A 17,530-nucleotide genomic window follows, 5' to 3' on the forward strand; every position below is an offset into this window, starting at 1 on the left:
GGGTCCTGGGGTCGAGTCCCGCATCCGGCTCCTTGCTCAGCAGGGTGACTGCTCCTCTCTCTGCCTGCCACTCCCCCTGCTTGTGCTGCCTCTCTATTTCTCTCTCTCTCTGACAAATAAATAAAATATTTTTTAAAAAAAAGGAGGCTTGGCCTGCACTGGGTTAACAAGGGGGAGATAGAGGTGCCAGAAAATGCTTTCCCAGAACATCAACTTTTAGAAAATCTTTCTCCTAACTCAGAGCAACAGCCACTGAAAAGGGGGCAAATCTTTAGGTTACTTCTTCTCATCCTTCTAGCTGACCGTCAGATGAAGGAGCTTTCTTGACCCAGTTCCACGTTGCAGGAAATACCACTAATTTCTGATGAAAAGCCTCCCTTTCCTAAAATGTCCCACGTTCTAGAGCTTGCCTGGGACAGCCAGGGTGGGCAGTTGCCTGTGCTGAGCTACTGGGTGGAAGCTTGGAACCGGGGTCAGTTCAGGTGCACAGGGGTCTCCTGACCCCGCACCCAGGTCAGCAAGGGAGGGAGGCCGCAGAACGTGGTCCTCCCGTGGAGCTGGCGGGTTCGTGGGTTGTTCCTCGGCCCCCAGATCCGACAGGGAATCAGCGGCAGGGCTGCGGCCTGAGATTGCCCGCCGCCCCACAACCCGCTGGTCAGCCCCACAGCCCTGGGAGCAGATCCGTGTTTGTGGATCCGATCGGATGCTCCGAGAAGAGTCGGGTGAAGGGCGTGACTGAGCCACCCTCCTTCACTCTCTGGGCCACACTCTGTCACAGCCAGCGGCCTAGACCCGTGGCGTCCTGCACGTCCGGGATTCTTACATGGCTACGGAACAGAGGTGGTCCGTGCAGTCCCTGAGTCCACAGAAATTGCCACCAAAGCTGTGCGTGTGTGTGTGTCTGTAGGGAGGAGGGGACGCGTGTGTCAGTGTTCATGGCACGCATCCCCGGTGCGGGTCCAGAGCCCTGCCCTCCACGCTTTCCGCGTGTCAGGACACGGCTGCCACCCGGCGTCGCGGCCTCTGCGGCTCCTGGCTCCCGGCCGTGCCTGCACTGCGTGTCCTGCACCTTGTCGGAGGGTGGACATCTTATTCCTTCTCCTCCGTGGTCTGGGGAGGAAAAGCCCATCTCCTCCTGTCAACATGTGTGTCCACCGCACCCGCCCAGCCCAGCTGTTGGCCTGTCCCTCGCTGGACACGGTCCCCACCGCGAGGACAGGAAGCGCTCCCCACATCCGCCTCCGCCACAGCCTGGTGACTTGTGGTCACTGAGCCCAGTAGCCAGAGAGAGAGTTTTTAAAAAGACTCACAGACATGTCATTAAAATCTCAGTGTTGGGTTTTGGGGAAGGTGCTGGGCGGCTCCCGCCCCTGCTTTCCGGAAACACAGATTTGCGGCATTTGAAAGTGGCAAGAGGCTAAAGTGAGACGGTACTAAATATACTGTCCTGGGCATTTCCGGGCAGCGGGGGAGATGTGGGATTGACTCGCCACCCCAGCCTCCTGCCCAGACAGACCAGCCCCGCCACCGACCCGCCTGGGCTCCCCCTCCAGCCTGTGCATCACCTTCCCCTCCCTGCGTATCTTCCACCCCCCCAAAACCACATCGTGCCCCTGCTGCCCAGAACCCTGAACCCCACTGGCCAGAGGCATAGCCCGGGCTCCTAGACCGGAATTCCAGCCCTCCAGAGTCAGACCACAGGCAGACTCATGGCCAGTCCCCCACAGCGCTGACCTGTGGACGCCCCGCACTGCACACCTGTGCCTCCGAGGTCCCCTCTGCCTAGAATGGCTTCCCTGCCACCTTCTCCACCCAACAGGACTCCGTCCCATCCTTCAAGGCCAGTTCAGGTGGTGCCTCCCCTGGGAAGCCAGCTCAGATCCCACCCCATCGTGGGACCGTCCAGCTTCTCCAGGACCTGACCAGGTGTCACCAGGAGCTGTCACTGCTACCTTGCTCCTTCTTGTTCCTTTCCATGTCTCCCTCTGACCCTCCTTCCTCCTTCACCTTGTCCCCAAACAGGACCGGCCATCCTTTTGTCCTTTGCTGTGTTTATGGGTGTTGTTCCCCTGCCTGTGCCGTCTGTTCCTCACCCCTAGGCCTTGGTTCAGGCTGGCCCCTTCCTCTGCAGTGCCCTCCCTTGATGTGGTGGCACAACCACGCTCACCCCTGCAGGCCCAGCCCCAGTGTCAGCTGCAAACCCTCCCTCTCCCCCAGACTCCCCTGCACGCACATCGCACATCGGCAGACTCTGGACAGCCCCGGCCTCAGAACTGCCTGCCCCCGTAGCCCTTTTCTGCCTTGGGTCTGATGTCAGTCTTCCCAGAGGAGGGACCTGCCCTCTGTCTCATGCTTGGGTCCCAGAGCCAGCAGGGGTGGGCGGGGCAGGCTGGGTTTGGGGTTTGGGGGCCAGAAGCGGAGGCTGCTCTTGCTGGCACCACGGCGTGCCGGGTCCTGTGCTGGACACCTCAACACAAGCCCTGTCGCGCCCTCTCAGCACCCAGGAGGCAGAGCCTGGGAGCAAGCCCCTTTGCAGAGGAGGGAGCCATCCCCACCCAGGCTGTCCGGGCCCCCAGCTCCCCTGGCTCTGCCCAGAGCACAAGTGACCGGGGGCCCCGCTGTGTCTTGCAGTGGAGCGTGACCGCACCCTGGGCCACCAGGAGCCCCACTGGAAGGAGTTCCGCTTCGACCTGACCCAGATCCCAGAGGGCGAGGCGGTCACAGCCGCCGAGTTCCGGATTTACAAGCTGGCCAGCGCCCACCTGCTCAACAGGACCCTGCACGTCAGCGTGTTCCAGGTGGTCAGGGAGCAGTCCAACAGGTGCCTACCCCGCACCCGCCTCCCGAGGAAGCCTGGCCGGGGAGGGGACACTTGCCAGAGGACAGAAGGGGAGCTCCCTGGGGAGCACACCCTCAGAGGCAGAAGGATACTTGGCCGAGGCCTCGTGTCACTGTGGGGAGAGGCCCAGCGTCGGTCCTGCTGCAAGTCCCTGCCCTGCTGTGGGACCTTGGGCGGGTCACTGAGCTCCCGAGCCTCAGTTTCCACATCCGCACTGGGCCCAGTAACACCTTCATACATAGATACAGAGAGAAGGCATGCGGGGCGCCAGCCCGAGCCAGGCGGGGTAGGTGCCCCCGAGTGGTCCCCTAGGCAGGCACTGGAAACTCAAAGGCGGCTGTGGCGGCCCTCAGTTAATTGTTTTTTCGTGTCCACAGGGAGTCTGACTTGTTCTTTTTGGATCTTCAGACGCTCCGAGCTGGGGACGAGGGCTGGCTGGTGCTAGACGTGACAGCAGCCAGTGACCGCTGGTTCTTGAGCCGGAACAAGGACCTGGGGCTCCGCCTCTTTGTGGAAACGGAAGACGGTAAGGCTCAGGGTTGGGCAGCAGTCCTTCTCCTGGGGGTTCCTCTGACGCTGCTGGCACAGAGCCAGCTGCAGCCACCTCATTTGGCCCTGGAGGCCTGGCCTCTCTCAGCCCAGTGGCTGGGGTGATAATCCCCTGCCCACTTTGGGGACTCAGCAGGGCACAGAGGGTGAAGTTCCCACAGCAGGAGTTCCCCTACCATGACAGTCTCCCTCCTCTCCTTTTGCAGAACCAACATTTCAGTCGCTAAGAGGGAGTCCATGCTGTCCCTTCCCAAGAGCAGCTGTGTACGTGGGGCGTTTCCGCACTGGGCAGGGCCGAGGGAAGGTGGTTATACCCTCAGACTCAGATCAGAGAGGCCCGGGTTTGAATCCCAGCTCTGCAGTGCTCTAACCCGGTGACCTTGGCAGGGTACTTACCTTCCAAGCCTCAGTGTCCTCCTCTGTCGAATGAGGGTTCACACCTTCATTCTTGTCCCAGGTAGCTGGGGGAGAGCCTCCGGTGTTGCAGGCAGTGGAGCGGGAAGGGAGAGGCCGAGGGTGGGCACAGGATGGGCGGATCTGAGCTACAGCAGCGGCCCTGTGGCCGGGGCTGGACGGGCCGGGCCAGGTGGGAGAGGAGACTGAGAGCTGCAGGGCACATTCTGAGCGTGGGCGAACCCGGGCCCGGTGTCGGAGTGTCGAGGGCAGCTCCCTGTACTACGCAGCAGTGGAGGACGACAGGATCTGAGTCAGGTTTTTAGAGAAGAGCCCTCTGAGACAGCCCCTCGAGGAGGGCATCACTCACCCTCGGTGTGACTACGCTTAGTGACTTAGGCTTCTCGAAAGTGCAGTGGGGACAGGGTGGGGGACGTGAGCTCACAGAGGAGAAAGCTGCCTGCCCCACCGCAGCAGGCGATCAGGTCTCACAGGGACGTCCTGTACGTAGTATCCCCTTGACGTGATGGATGGGAAGGGCCCTTCATCTCGTGGTCTTCCCCCCAAAACCCCGAACCCCGTCAACCGTGAGAGAAACATGAGACAAACCCAAATGGAAGGACGTGCTACAGACCGCCCGACAAGTACTTCTCGACATCGTCCAGGTCGTCCAAGACAAAGTCTGACAGCAGCCCAGAGGCGCCTAAGCAGCTGCGACAACGGAATGCCACGTGGGGCCAGGATGGGGCCCTGGAGGGGAAAAAGGACAGTGAGATCCGAATACATCGTGTTTAGCTTGTCGTCAGACGCCAGTGTTGGTTCATTAGTTGTGACAAGTGCACGGCGCTAACTTCAACGTTAGCATTTCTTGGGGAAATGGGCCCTGGGTGTCCGGGAACTCTCTGCACTGTCCTTGCGGTTTTTCTGTAGACGTCAACTATCATAAAATAAAAACTCACCATATGGATCCAACATAGGCCCACCCCGACATCAGCGGGGACAGTAGTCTGGGGGGACAAGAGCAAAGTCAGGCGCAGGAGACAAGCCTGCAGGGGGAGCAGACAGGTGCTTGCTGGTAGCCGTGGAAATGGAGAAAATGGAGAGAGGAGGAATCATGGAAAACATGCATTGAGCCAGTGGCCATTTTTAATAGAATCTTTTTTTCCTGCCTGAGTAAAAGTCGAGGAGGGGCCGGCTTGAGGGAGCAAACCAAGAGTCCTTTTTGGCCGCAGTGTTATTGAGAGTCCTGGTTGACGTCCAGCTGGAGTGTCAGTTGGGACAGGTGGGTGCTGGAGTCACAGGTGTGGGAAGCACTGACTTCTAAGTGGACTGAGAACCATGGGACCGGAGCAGGTCACCCAGGAAGGGGGTGTCGATGGAGAAGGAAGGGGATGGCCTAGAACCCTGGGGCCTCCCACATGGAGAGGGCTGCCCAGAAGGGACTATGCAAGGATCTCTCCCGCCCGCTGGGGTTTTGGACTGGAGACGGGCGGCCTTCCCGCCAACCTGAGCGCCCAGGGTCGGTCTTCCCCTCAGAGACGCCGCCGTGGGGCCTCTGTGGGCACCGCTCCTTCCCTGTCGGCCCGCAGGGTTGGGTCGCCTGGGCCGGGAGGTGCGGCGCTTCCAGAGCCCCTCAGAGCGTGGAGGGGCCAGGGCGTGGGGGGCCACGTGGTCCCCGTGTCCCTGCCCCGCATGCCCTCCCTGCTCTGTGACGGGGCAGGGGGGCCAGAGCCCGGAGGCGGAGTGCACTCAGGCGACCCTCTGGCAGCTCACGGTGGCCCTAGGGCGCTGCGTCCCCACTAGCCACTCAGAGCCCGTGCTGGCCGAGGCCGAGGGCTGTGTGCGTGGCCTGGCCACCAGCGCTCGTGCCTGCTCCGGAGTCTACACGGGTCCCGTGGAGGGCGCGAAAGACCTCTCCGACAGGGCCAAGATCACGGTCGGCGGCTTTGGGCTCTGGAATTCCAGAGAACCTGGTGAAGGCGCTGCCCAGGGCGCACAGCAAGGACTTGACCGTGGGCAGCAGCACCGTGGGGGCGGACGACTTTGGGCTGGGCCTTTTCCTGGAGACCAGGCAGGTCCCCCCGCATCGTCGGCCCCTACGTGGGGGAGAACGAACGCGCTGTGCGAGCACCAGTTCCTGTTGGGCGAGCTGGAGCTGCCGCCCCAGGGCACCCTGTTGCTGTGGGGGCACCGGGGTGCCCGTGTTCTACCCGCCCACGGCCTAGGGGACCCTGGTGCAGGAGGGAGGTGCCCCATCAGGCACGTGCCCGGCGGCCACATGGCTATCATGAGCCAGCCCCGAGAGGAGGGAGTTTCACGGGACCGCTGTCTTCTGGAGCAGCCGGTCACGGCTGGTTTTGCTTTGGTGAAAGTGTGGAAGGCCCACCGCACAGGAACGTCATTTTCAGAGGAAGCCCCAGGAATTTCAATGGGCCCACGTACAAAGCCGCAGAATCCTCAGCGCTGGGCGTGGAAGAAACTGTGGACGTGGGGATGTTTGTCCCCGAAGACGTCCACGTTCCTAACATTTGTGTGGACTGCGTAATCCAGGGGGAAAATATGAGAAAAGAATTGAGCGTCTAACGGTGCGGACGGAGGAAGGTGAAAAGCCAGGTCTGTGGGTGACCTCAAGGCCCGCATCCTCACACGGTGGCTCCTGAATTCGAGGACGGCACGTGCGCCAGTTTGGGCACAGGAACCCCCTCCCGGCCAGCAGCCCCACAGCTACATCCGGGCAGTGAGAGGGGGCTCCTGGGCTTGCGTCCGTTTCCATTACAAGAGGAGGCGGATGCAGATCTCAGCAGCGCGGGCGAGCAGACGGTCACCATCTTCCCGGGGCTGTTCTTTCTCCAGCGATGACTCGTCTGCCATAATTCGAGGGGGACACCTGCACCCGCCATGCTCGAGCCATGCAGGATTCCCAGCACGGTGACCTGGCTAACCGGATGGTCCCTGGAAAGCAGGTGAAAGGCATGGGGGGAGCCATGGACTTGGTGTCCAGCGTCAAGACAAGAGTGCTGGTCACCGTGTAGCACCGCGCCAAGGACAAGGAACCCAAAATCCTGGAGAGATGCAGCCTGCTGCTGCCCGGGAAGTGCTGTGCGGACCGAATCACCCCGAGAAGGCCGTGTTCGACGTGCATGAGAAGAAGGGCCTGACGCTGATGGAGCTCTGGCATGGCCTGACGGTGGACGACGTCAAAAAGAGCACAGGCAGCCCCTTCAGTGTGTCACCAAACCTCAGACCCACACAGCAGGTGGCAGCCTGACCCGGGAAGGAAATCCTGCTCTTGGCAGTGCCGGGCAGAACAAGCCCTCGCTATGCCCTGGCAGCTGCTCCCATCCACTGGGGCACGAATCCATCGAGTCCCCTGAAAATATGGGGTGGGCAGGAGAACTCGGGCCTCAGAGCCCTCAGACGGAGGTGGGAACCATGGTTCTGTGCGCCGCTGGCAGTGTGGCTCCAAAGTTTTCCCAAGAAGCATGCTGTCCAGGTTTACTGTGGAGATGCACGAGGTCATGAGTGGGAGTCGCTCGAACCTGTGAAGGGCCACACAGATGGCAGTCTTCATTGTCACGAATGACGACCCTGTGTTGGCAAGGCCCCCTCCCCTGTCTCCCTCAGGTCTCCAGATGGGGAAACTGAGGCCCACCGCCTCTGTGCGCCAGGGCCCATGCAGGCTCTGGCAAAAGTGTCCCCTCTGTGCCCCGTGCTCAGTCCCTGCCCGCGAGTGACCACCCTCTCTCCTCTCTCCGTCCCAGGGCACAGCGTGGATCCTGGCCTGGCCGGTCTGCTGGGGCAACGGGCGCCGCGCTCCAAGCAGCCTTTCCTGGTCACTTTTTTCAGGGCGAGCCCCAGTCCTGTCCGAGCCCCTCGGGCAGCCAGGCCCCTGAAGAGGAGGCCGCCGAAGAAAACCAACGAGCTGCCGCACGCGAACAGACTTCCAGGGATCTTTGGTGAGGTCCGGGGCGGGCCCGGGACTGGGCCCAAGGACAGCTCGGGGGACAGAACCCTCCGGGCCCTCTGTAGGACCAAGCCTGTGGTCACCCCCAGCACTTTGCTGACACCCTCTTTTGCCCCCTGTGTCCTGAGGACCAGCCACTGCCCTCTCCATCCCTGCCACCCAGAAGCGCCTACTCAGCCCTCCCCTGGCTCACCAGGGCTTTATCTAGAAGTCTCTGTCAGCACCAGGTGCCCCTTCCTCCAGGCACTGGTGGCTCTCAGGTCTCCCTGGGAACCCCGAGGATCCGCAGTTGTTCATGTGAACGTCTCCCCACCACACTGAGCCCCTCAGGATCAGGGATGGGCCTGCCCTGCCCTCCTGCCCTCCTTTCCTCCATGGGGAGTCAGCCCTTTGGCCTCCGTGGAGTGGGTGTGGCAGGGGCGCTGGGGTGAGGTCAGGAGGTGTCTGCAGAAAAAGAGGAGCCACCTGATGGCTCAGGGTCCCCTGGGCTGTGTATCGGAGCATCGGGGGTCACAGGTTGGAAGTCAGGGGAGGCTGGGCTGAGTGCAGGGTTACTCTTGCTATCGGGAGCCACCTGGAGCCACGGAAGATTCTCGATCGAGCTGGGTCGCGGCACCAGCAGAACTGCAGGATGGGCTTTGTGACACCAAATGCACAAGTTTTACTTCATTCATTTGTTCAACAAATGTGCGCAGGGGGGTGTCCCCGCCCTGGAGCTCCCTGTGGTAGCCGCCCGGAGCAGGAACCCCAGAAAAGACCCTCTCTGTCCCCGCAGATGACGTGCACGGCGCCGACGGCCGGCAGGTTTGCCGGCGGCATGAGCTCTACGTCAGCTTCCAGGACCTCGGCTGGCTGGTAATTTCTGAGTGTCCTCCCCCTCCTTAAATGACAGTCCCCACCCGGAGATCCGAAGGGTAGCTCCAGGAGGAGGCAGAGTTACGGGTGATTCTAATTTTCTCCTGCATTAGCTTCTGTGTTTTCTGAAGGGAGAATGTCTTACTTTTATTGTGAAAAGGTGCTTTTTGGTAAAAGCCATGAAAACAGGGATAGTCCGAATCCTCAGCCCTAACGCGTCAGATCTGCAACAGGGAAACGGAGGCCGGGCCGGGCCGTGCGTGCACGTGTGCTGAGCCTGCAGCTCTAGGGGTCGTGGGTGGTGGGCGCAGGCGGGGAGGACGATGCCCCGTGCCGACTGCACGTGAGGGGGCAGAGCTGTGCCCGGCCCCGCCTGCTGAGAGTCTCCCGGTGGTGCCCGGCCTCTGGGGGGAGCCTGCCTGGAGGGACCCTAGGGCTGGCGGACTGGCCTGGGGCTGGGGGAGGGTCAGGTGCAGCCCTGTGCCATCCTGTGCCAGGTGCTAGATTCAGGGGCTCAGGAGGGGGCATCTGGATGGGACTCACCTTCTCCCATTACCCCCCAGGACTGGGTCATCGCCCCCCAAGGCTACTCAGCCTATTACTGTGAGGGGGAGTGCTCGTTCCCGCTGGACTCGTGCATGAACGCCACCAACCACGCCATCCTGCAGTCCCTGGTCAGTACTGCGTCGGCCGGCCGGGCCGGACCCACGGGGAGAGGGGCTCTAGCACAACCGGGTGGATGGAAGCCCCTGCCGGGGGGTCGGGGGGCTCTCTCTGCCCAGAACCTTCCCTGCATGCACGAGCGGTGACAGCCGCGCCTGTCCGGAAAGCAGTCACTGTATGGCCGTGCTGGATGTGTGGACTCCTATGCGCCCAAACCCGCATCCACCCACCTTACCCTGCCTGCTGGCGCACACCCACCTCTGTGCACTGCACACGCACGTGTAAGGCCTTCACAGACAGGATGTGGGCACCCAGATTTACAAGACATGCTTGCTCACGGGCAGACACACGGCACACACGTAACGGACGTGCGTCCCTCCTGGGGACCCGTGTGCTCTGAACACACACATCACCGTGCGCGCGGCGTGCTCAGCTCCCGGGACGCGATGTACGTGGGGTGAGTGACGCGCACTGCGTTCAGCCGCCCGCCGCGTGTGTGTGCAGGGAGGGTCACAGGTGTGCCCTGCGGAGCTGCTGGGCTTCGGCCTCCCCTTCTGTTCACCTCCCCGCTGGCGCTCTTCCCTGGCTCCGCGGCCCTTGCGCTTTCCACAGCCGGTCGGCTTCCCGTGCTGTGGCCGGGGTTCCTCCGCAGGCTGCAAAATCACTGCTAGGAGGAGCATTGTTGTCGCTGTTTGTTGCTAAGTGTTTTAAATATTTGGTGATTCTAGAGTTGAGATTTCTTTCTAGAACGTTTAGGTAGAATCTTCCTTCCTGGCTTCCCCATCCCTACGATAGTGTAGAAGCAGGTTAAGTGATACCTCTGAGCGAGAGTAAACCTATCATCAACAGCAGTTTGACCCGGTGGTGACACTGTCCGTCTCAGATCAAGTGGGATTGGCTGCCCCCAGGAGCCCCTGGACTGGCAGAAGCTCAGGAGCCATGAGATGCCTGTGCTTCCTCAGACCCGCAAAGGCGTGTCAGCTGCTGGTTGCACCTGCAGCTCCCGTCAGGACAGCTGGGTGGGCTCGGGCTACAGGGCAGAGTGGGGGGGCCAGGAAGGTGACATTGGGGTTGGGAGGGGCTGGCTCACAGAGCCTTAGGGTCCCGCCTAAGGTGCCAGGTGGGTGGATTGATTTCCAAGTAAACTGAGAAGCCGGTGCAGGGTTTTAACAACACAGGGTCAACGATCTGACTTACTCTGGAAGCGTCTGTGTGCAGTGCGCAGTTGGACGGGGTTGAGGGCGGGGCAGGCAGGGAGCCGAGTGAGGGGGTGCTGTGGTGACCGGACAAGGGGTCGGGGCAGCTCTCGGGAGTCGGTGCGGGGTGGAAGGAACCCAGGAGCCTGCAGGTGAGGGCCCTGTGAGGTCGGGGATGGGGAGCCTTGTCTGGGGGCAGAGTCGTTGCCGGGGACGAGGTGGAAGTGGGAACAGCAGTTCTGCGCCAGCTGCTCTGTAAGGTTGAGGTGCGGTTAGATCTCAAGCAGGGTCAGAGGCGCGGCCAGGCTGGAGCTCTGTGAGAGGGGCATGGAGAACGGATGAGCTTCTCTGGGGAAACTTCAGACCCCGGAGTGGTGGCTAGGACTGGCCTCCTCTGGGGAGGCCAGGGCAGTGATGAGGGTCTTGGGGTGTCCTGGGGGCCAAGAGAAGGAAGCATTTCCCTCTGGGCTCACCCTCCCAGCCCTTCTCCACACAGCAGCCAGGGGTCCCACTAAAGCACAATTGAGCACTTTGTTCTCAGCTGAGAAACTTTGCCTCACCTCCCATCATTCTCCGGAGGAAGGCTGAGCCCTTGGCCTGGAACACAGGGCCGGCCCCTCATGAGCCGCCCTGCCAACCTCGCCAGCATCCCCACATGCCCCAGTGCCCTTGTCTCCCTGCACAGGCTCCGTGCCAGGATGAGCTGAATGTCCCACCTTTCTGCCTTTGCACTTGCTGTCCCCTCCACCCGCAGGGCCTCCTCCCCCACCCTGGGCCCAGCCACCACCTGCTCACCTGCCCGCCTCACGTCTGTGGCCCTTCCCTGCCAGGGGCAGTCACCATCTCACGCTCGCAGTGCTGAGGGCCTGTTTGCTGTGCCACTCCCATGGGTCCTGTTTGTCTGCTGGAATGTTCCCTGTCTCCCCTTCCCTCCCCACTGAGTCTGAGAGCAGCGACCGTGTCTGGGACGTTTCTGTGCCCCGTCCTGGCAGGGCTGGCACAAGGCACGTGTCCTAGATGCGTTTGTGCTGGAAACGGGACAAGTACCGGTATACCCGTCGGGCAGAAGGGAAGGTGAGGCCCACAGATGTGTGATTTGTACCAAAGATGCAGCAAGTGACCCTCCGCTTTGGTTTCCCAGGGGCTCAAAACCAAGCTGAACGCAAGGGCACGTTGGCCTCCACGGATCATTCTGTTTGGTGCCAGATGGGGTAAAAGGCCTTCCTTCTGTCACTCAGCTGACAAAGCTCTCTTCTGGGGGGAGTCTCAGGCCGCACCCCTGCGGTGCCCAGCTTCTCCCCAGCGCCCCAGTTCAGGAAAGGCCCTCCCTGGTTTCCGGCTACGTGGAGCCCCACGGCCGGTGCAGGCGGGCGGTGTCCCCCAGTTTTGTTCACGTGGGCTGCGAACACCAAGCACTCCCCCCCAGCCCCCGCACGTGGAGCCGGGGAAGCTGGGGGCAACAGCACCCACGCCCCACCTGGCTGGACTTCCCCACGGAGGCCTTGGCCTCCCACTGGGCCTCTGAGAGGCAGCCGGGGCCCCAGCCAGCCAGTGTCCTTCCAGCAGGCCGGCTCAGAGCTGGGGCGACAGGGACAAGGTGGGCCCTGAGGGGCGGGGGCCAGGCTGCCAGACAGGTTCCCCCACCCGCCAGCTTCGTCTGGGTCCCGCTGGGCAGCCTCCGAGAGGGCCGGCAGCCCTGGGCTGCGGTAGGCTTCCTCTCCTCTCCTGCCTCCCCCCACCTCGGCCGCCTCCAGGTGGGGGGCCCGGACCCGGACCTGGAGTCACCGGTAGTGTAGCCGGCCCGCCGAGGCTCAGGAAAACCGATTTTAGGAGGCTGAGAACAGGCCGCTCCCTCAAGCAGGCTCCTTGCTGGCAGTCAGGCTGTTAGGAGGGTCGCAGGTCCTGCACCCGGTCCCCATCCCTCCACCCCGCGCAGAGCACGGGACTCGGCACCACCTCGGCCTCCGTGCCCTCGGTCTCTGGGTCTCCATCTGCCCAGAGCAGGAGCTGGGTCGTTACCAGGGGCGGGAAGTGCTCCGAGGAATAACCGCGTTGGACACCCCAGGGGTGGACCTAGGATTCTAGGCTTTGTCCGGTTCTGTGAGCGTTCACTGGCCCGCGTTCGGGAGGGGAGACAGACCGCAAACAGCGAACGGGGACAAGAGGTGATCAGAGACATCGCAGAAGCACGGAGAGGAGCGGAGGGGACCCCAGAGGGCTCCTGGGCACACCACGTGCTGGGGTGTCCCGTCTGAGGGGGGCGCGTGTGCCCCGAGGGCGGTGGGGCGGGGCAGGGGTGCAGGGGGACGGGGTGGGGCACGTCTCCGTGTGAGCAGCTGCCTGGGCTGCAGGTGGAGGATGGAGCGGGGGAGGGCGAGCAGCTGGAGCTCGGGCCAGCGGCAGCTAGGGTCGGGGGTTCCGGGGCAGGCCCCCGCGTTCACGCCTGTGCCCGCTCCCCGCTCTGGCCAGGTGCACCTGATGAAGCCAGACGCGGTCCCCAAGGCGTGCTGCGCCCCCACCAAGCTGAGCGCCACCTCCGTGCTCTACTACGACAGCAGCAACAACGTCATCCTGCGCAAGCACCGCAACATGGTGGTCAGGGCCTGCGGCTGCCACTGAGGCCCTGCGCCTGCCGCCGTGCTGCTCCCGTCTGGCGCAGGCCCTCGCCAGAGGCGGGAGACCCTCAAACCCAGCCTGACCTCAGACAGGTTGGCCCTCAGAGATCAACGTCTCTGCTCCTCTCTCCTTCCTGCCAGGGCTGGATCTTCTCCGGGCCCCTCCGCCCCCTTCCCTGCCTGAGGTTCGTGACAGTTTTTGCCCTCCAGGCCTGGTGGCCTGGGTCCTCAAGCAGGTTCTCTCCCAGCCTCTGCCTCTAGAAGCACGTGCTGACCAACATTTTAGGGATTGGAACGAAAGTCCCGTCTGAGGACCTGTCCATGTCCCTTGCTGGCCCAGGCTTGGGGTAATATTGGGTGAACTGAGAGGCACCTAGGGCCCAAGATGGCTACCTTGGATTCTTCGCCATCCATTTCAGCGCGTGGGTATGTGTAGACAGGGTCTGGCCCACCTCCGGTTGCCTGCCCCTCCCAGGCATTTTCTGGGCACCTTTGTTAGAATGTGGACTTGCCCTCATTGTTGCGTCGTCGTGAATCTGAATTATCGACCTGCGGGTAGGCATGTGGGTCACCTCAAGGACGAGCTGAATGAGCCACATGATGTAGGGCAGAGGCCAGCGGCATCTGTCTCCCCTCATCTTCCTGTCTTGATCGTCTGGGGAAGAGGTGCAGGGCATGGACATTTGGCCTTTGTAGAAATAAAAAACTTGGAGTGAAAATGGTTTGCCATCTTCTGCCGTGCTAAGGAGCAATCCACTTTACCCACAGCAGTGCCTCTGTGACCCTGGGCAGCCTGTGGCCGGGCCGAGGGCCTCCCAGCACCTGTTTATGTGCAAAAGTTGTCAGAAACAGGCTGTCACTGTAACCTGCATCACACTGTGTACCCAGGAGTGCTGTCCTCTTTCTTAGGGCCTGTGAGCCAGAGAACAGGTCCCTGTCCAGGGGAGTGACAGGCAGTAATTAGGCTGGCCCGAGTGAAGGTTCCCGGAAACCAGTGTTCCTTGGAGCAGCCGCCACGGCAGCTGGAGTGTTTACTAGATTTCTGACTTGCTAAGCCTGTAATTTACCTGCTGGTGCAGACAGAGTCCAGCTGCCCGACCCCTGAAATACTGTCATTAAGAGCAGCCCGTGGGCCCACCCCACCCCACAGGCACAGCCCAGCCGCCTCTCGTGTGCCCAAGGATGCGCCTCTCAGCAGTCACTCCGCACCCCGAGGAGGGGCCCCGGGACAGCAGGTGTGACAGCGGGTGTGGATGCTGGGGCCCTGCTGCAGGACAGCGGCCCCTCCACAGGGACCGGGAAGGGACTCTGGAATGAGCCCAGAGGAAGAGACCCTCCCCGGGTACACAGAGGGTGGGCCCAGACCGTCTCCAAGGTGGTGAGTTCCCCATCAGTGCAGGAATCCTTAACTCTGGCCTAGATGTTAGGAGACTGGACTTGTAGGCGGCTTCCCCCTTTGGGCCTCATTTTCCACCTGTACCTGAAGGCAATGGGCTTTTCGGGTCTCCAAAGGGCCTCCTGCCAGGAATCTGTCTCCAGCCCTCTCGCACTGTGCCCAGATACAGCCTTGTGACCCCAAACTCAGGGCTCAGGTGGCAGTCACAGATGAGTTGGTAGTAATAGGGAACCTGTTTGCCATTCTAGTCCTTCCCTGACACTTATCTTTCTAACATCAAGGACTGTCTTTTACGCAAATATAAATTTGAAATTAGGCAATTATTTTAACAACTCTTTACTTCACCTGGTACCCTCAATGCCCAGCCAACAGCCTGTCACAATTAGGGGTGCATCAGGAATGTCTGTCAATTCACTCAAAGGTTTGTAGACAGGGAGTGCAGCTCATCTGTCAGGCTGAGCACGGCACGAATGCCTGGAGGTTGTAACCCTCCTTTTGCATGCCCAACACCTGAAAAAGCCGTTGCCTGCCTACCTGGGTCAGACTTCCAGCAACCTTTGCTATCCACGCAGTCACTGGGTGAGATCAAATGGAAAAAGCCCTGAGCAGTGAAACAGTTGTGAATGGCTATAAGGCCCGTGCATTTTATCCTGTTTATTGCATGATATTACATGCGTTTACTGCATGCCTTGTATTCCCAGCTATCAGTTTGCTGAGCCAAGCACGGCAGCTGCAGGGAGCGGCCCCGGCCGGCAGACACGCATTTCCAGATGCCACCATTTCCCTTTCTCTCGCTAAGGGCACGGCTTGTTTATCTGGTTGCATGGGATGGAAGGATAAATATGGGCGGGTGGTCAGACCCACCGACAGCGATGAGGAGTCCGTGACTGTTGCCAGGAAGGGAGGGCATGCGGGAAAAGGCTGAGGAGAAATGCACGGCGGTCAGTCTTGGTTTGGGCCGTGCAAGTCAGCACATTTGTGCATGGTTTTCTAACCATGGTTCACGGTTTTCACCCGTTCTGGAAAAATCCCTAAGAAATAGGAAAAGAGGCAGCATGGCAAGAGGACAGAATTTTGGAGTCAAATGGGTTTGAATCTTGGTTTTTCTACTGTGGAGCAGGATATTGGTTCTTCCAACTATTATAAAGATCAGGTGTGGACATTCACATTTAGGACAGTGTCTGCCATATAAACACATAGCAACAGGTACCTGTTGGCATTACTACAAAAGAATTTCCTGATCTGCTTAGTCTATTCTGCGCTTGTCCACTAAACCTCCTCCCAGAAAGTGTTCTGTAGGTGATGGAGTATTTACTTCAGAGCTGTGCTTTTTCCTGAGAAATCTACACCCTGCAATCGTGGAGGGAGGACGTTGTGTTCTCACTGCTTTCAAGGCCTAAGGAAAGCCTGGTTATGGCCAGGAGTGTGAATCTTTCCCTGTGTTCCCAGAGGCAAGGGGATCCCACCAGCCTGCTGAAGGTACAAAGCTTGACACACCTTTTGAAAAATGGGTTTTTCATTTATTATAAAAATAATTCTGTTTTGGAGGAAAAATTGGGGGAAAAAAGCCACAACTAAAACCATCACAGTTGTATAACTCAGATAAACACTAATATTTTGGTGAATTCATTTCTAGGCTTTTTTCTTAGGATATACACATATAGCTGTTTACATATTATAGATATTTTTACAAAACTGGGATCATACTGCCTTATATAAATTGCTTTGAAATGTGCTTTTCCCACTTTATTATGCAGTAAAAATTTTCCTGTTAATAAATACTTTTTGAAAACATGGCTCTCTAGGTTTTTAACCCCAGAAGCCTACGAGACTCCGTGTTCGCAACTAAAAAGTAGGTCCCTACTGCCTTCCTGGGAGGGTTGCTGCTGGCTGCTGTGACTGGGCCGAGATCCCGCAGTGTCTGAAGGCACACGTGCTGCCAGGGAGGGGCCTTCAGCAGCCACGGCCCTGACCTCGGTGCCACAGCCCGAAGGAGTCCGCACACCAGCAAAACACAGCTGTGTTTGCCGCAACGGAGTAACGAGCACACAGACCAGGAGGCCACCTTGGACGGGAGCCAGGCAGACCGAGGAAGGCACTCTGTCCTTTGGGCCACAGCAAAGGCCACATGGCACCCTTGAATCCACTTCCGATGGGGCAGAGCCTTCCCACGCAACAGAGGTCTGGGGTGCTGGGACAGCCAAACCAGGCAGCTGGGCCACTGTTCCCCAGGCTCTGGGGCCCCTCCTGCCTGGCAGAGAAGAGCCCAGTTTCCTTGGGTCACCCCAAAGGATCCAGGCTAATTATAGGGACCATGGCTGTGTCTTCCCCCAAGGCCTTGGGCCCCCTACCATAGACTGAGGCTAGAGCCCAGTAAATCTCCCAGGACCCCATTAAACTAGGGGGAGGCAGGCCGAGCTTCCTATCCCAACTCTGCCATATTCTGGGTGACCGGGTGACCTTTACAGCATGTCATCCGGGCCTTGGTTCCCTCTGTATCGGGTTCCACTGTGGATATAGTGATAACACCTGTGGACACTCTGGAGAGCACTGGGAGAGGCGCTGGTGTCCAGTGGGTGCTACCGGGGAAGAACAGAAAGCAACAAGGTCATCGTCACAGAAGTCAATCCCCTTTTGGGAGGTGGCCATGCTATGCCCTTTATAGATATCCCTTCCTGGTGACTGACCTGTGATGGCCGGAGTTTGCCCTCAGAGTGGAGGCCTGTGCTTTGAGGGAAGGTCTCTTTTGGGAGCTCCACAGGGTCAAGGGTAACCACGTGGTACACCCTAGCCACAAGGAGACAGAAGGCCCAAACAGGAGCTCAGCCAAGGGCTGGCAGTCTGTCGGGTACACAGAAGCCAGAAGCAGGGCCAGAATGCCATCATCCCTCACAGGAGCGCTCCTGGGCTCACCAGGGCAGGAGGCACCAGGCTTCTCCGGCACCTGGCTTGTCCAGATCTCAAGATGAAAAAGCCCAGCCCAGTGGATTCTGAACGGTCCCAGTAACCCAACCACAGACAGGTGTCTAGTGGCCATGGGCCTCAGTCCCTGCTCGGGGC

The 17,530-nt window shown here is 60.2% G+C and overlaps 2 protein-coding genes across 2 annotated transcripts in view; both read left to right on the forward strand.

Moving 5' to 3' along the window:
- Positions 1-16,209, forward strand: part of BMP8B (bone morphogenetic protein 8b) — a 29,123-nt gene extending 12,914 nt beyond the window's left edge. Inside the window, exons 2-7 of the mRNA XM_045771913.2 lie at positions 2,632-2,821; positions 3,217-3,365; positions 7,543-7,737; positions 8,521-8,600; positions 9,164-9,274; positions 12,929-16,209. Coding sequence (XP_045627869.2) covers positions 2,632-2,821; positions 3,217-3,365; positions 7,543-7,737; positions 8,521-8,600; positions 9,164-9,274; positions 12,929-13,078 — 875 coding nt within the window. The 3' untranslated portion in view covers positions 13,079-16,209. The remainder of the gene's footprint in view (positions 1-2,631; positions 2,822-3,216; positions 3,366-7,542; positions 7,738-8,520; positions 8,601-9,163; positions 9,275-12,928) is intronic.
- OXCT2 (3-oxoacid CoA-transferase 2) lies at positions 3,916-7,049 on the forward strand. Its single transcript, XM_087858707.1, is given in 15 exon segments — positions 3,916-3,974; positions 4,447-4,550; positions 5,371-5,734; positions 5,736-5,859; positions 5,861-5,890; positions 5,892-5,959; positions 5,961-6,028; positions 6,031-6,171; positions 6,174-6,332; positions 6,335-6,423; positions 6,425-6,618; positions 6,620-6,670; positions 6,672-6,744; positions 6,814-6,892; positions 6,895-7,049. Coding segments are annotated over 15 exon segments (1,758 nt in total).
- Positions 16,210-17,530: the final 1,321 nt, after the last annotated feature.

This window comes from Ursus americanus, chromosome 33, assembly GCF_024610735.1.
Source record: "Ursus americanus isolate L20-20 chromosome 33, mUrsAme1.1.p, whole genome shotgun sequence".
In the NCBI taxonomy this organism is placed as follows: Eukaryota; Metazoa; Chordata; class Mammalia; order Carnivora; family Ursidae; genus Ursus; species Ursus americanus.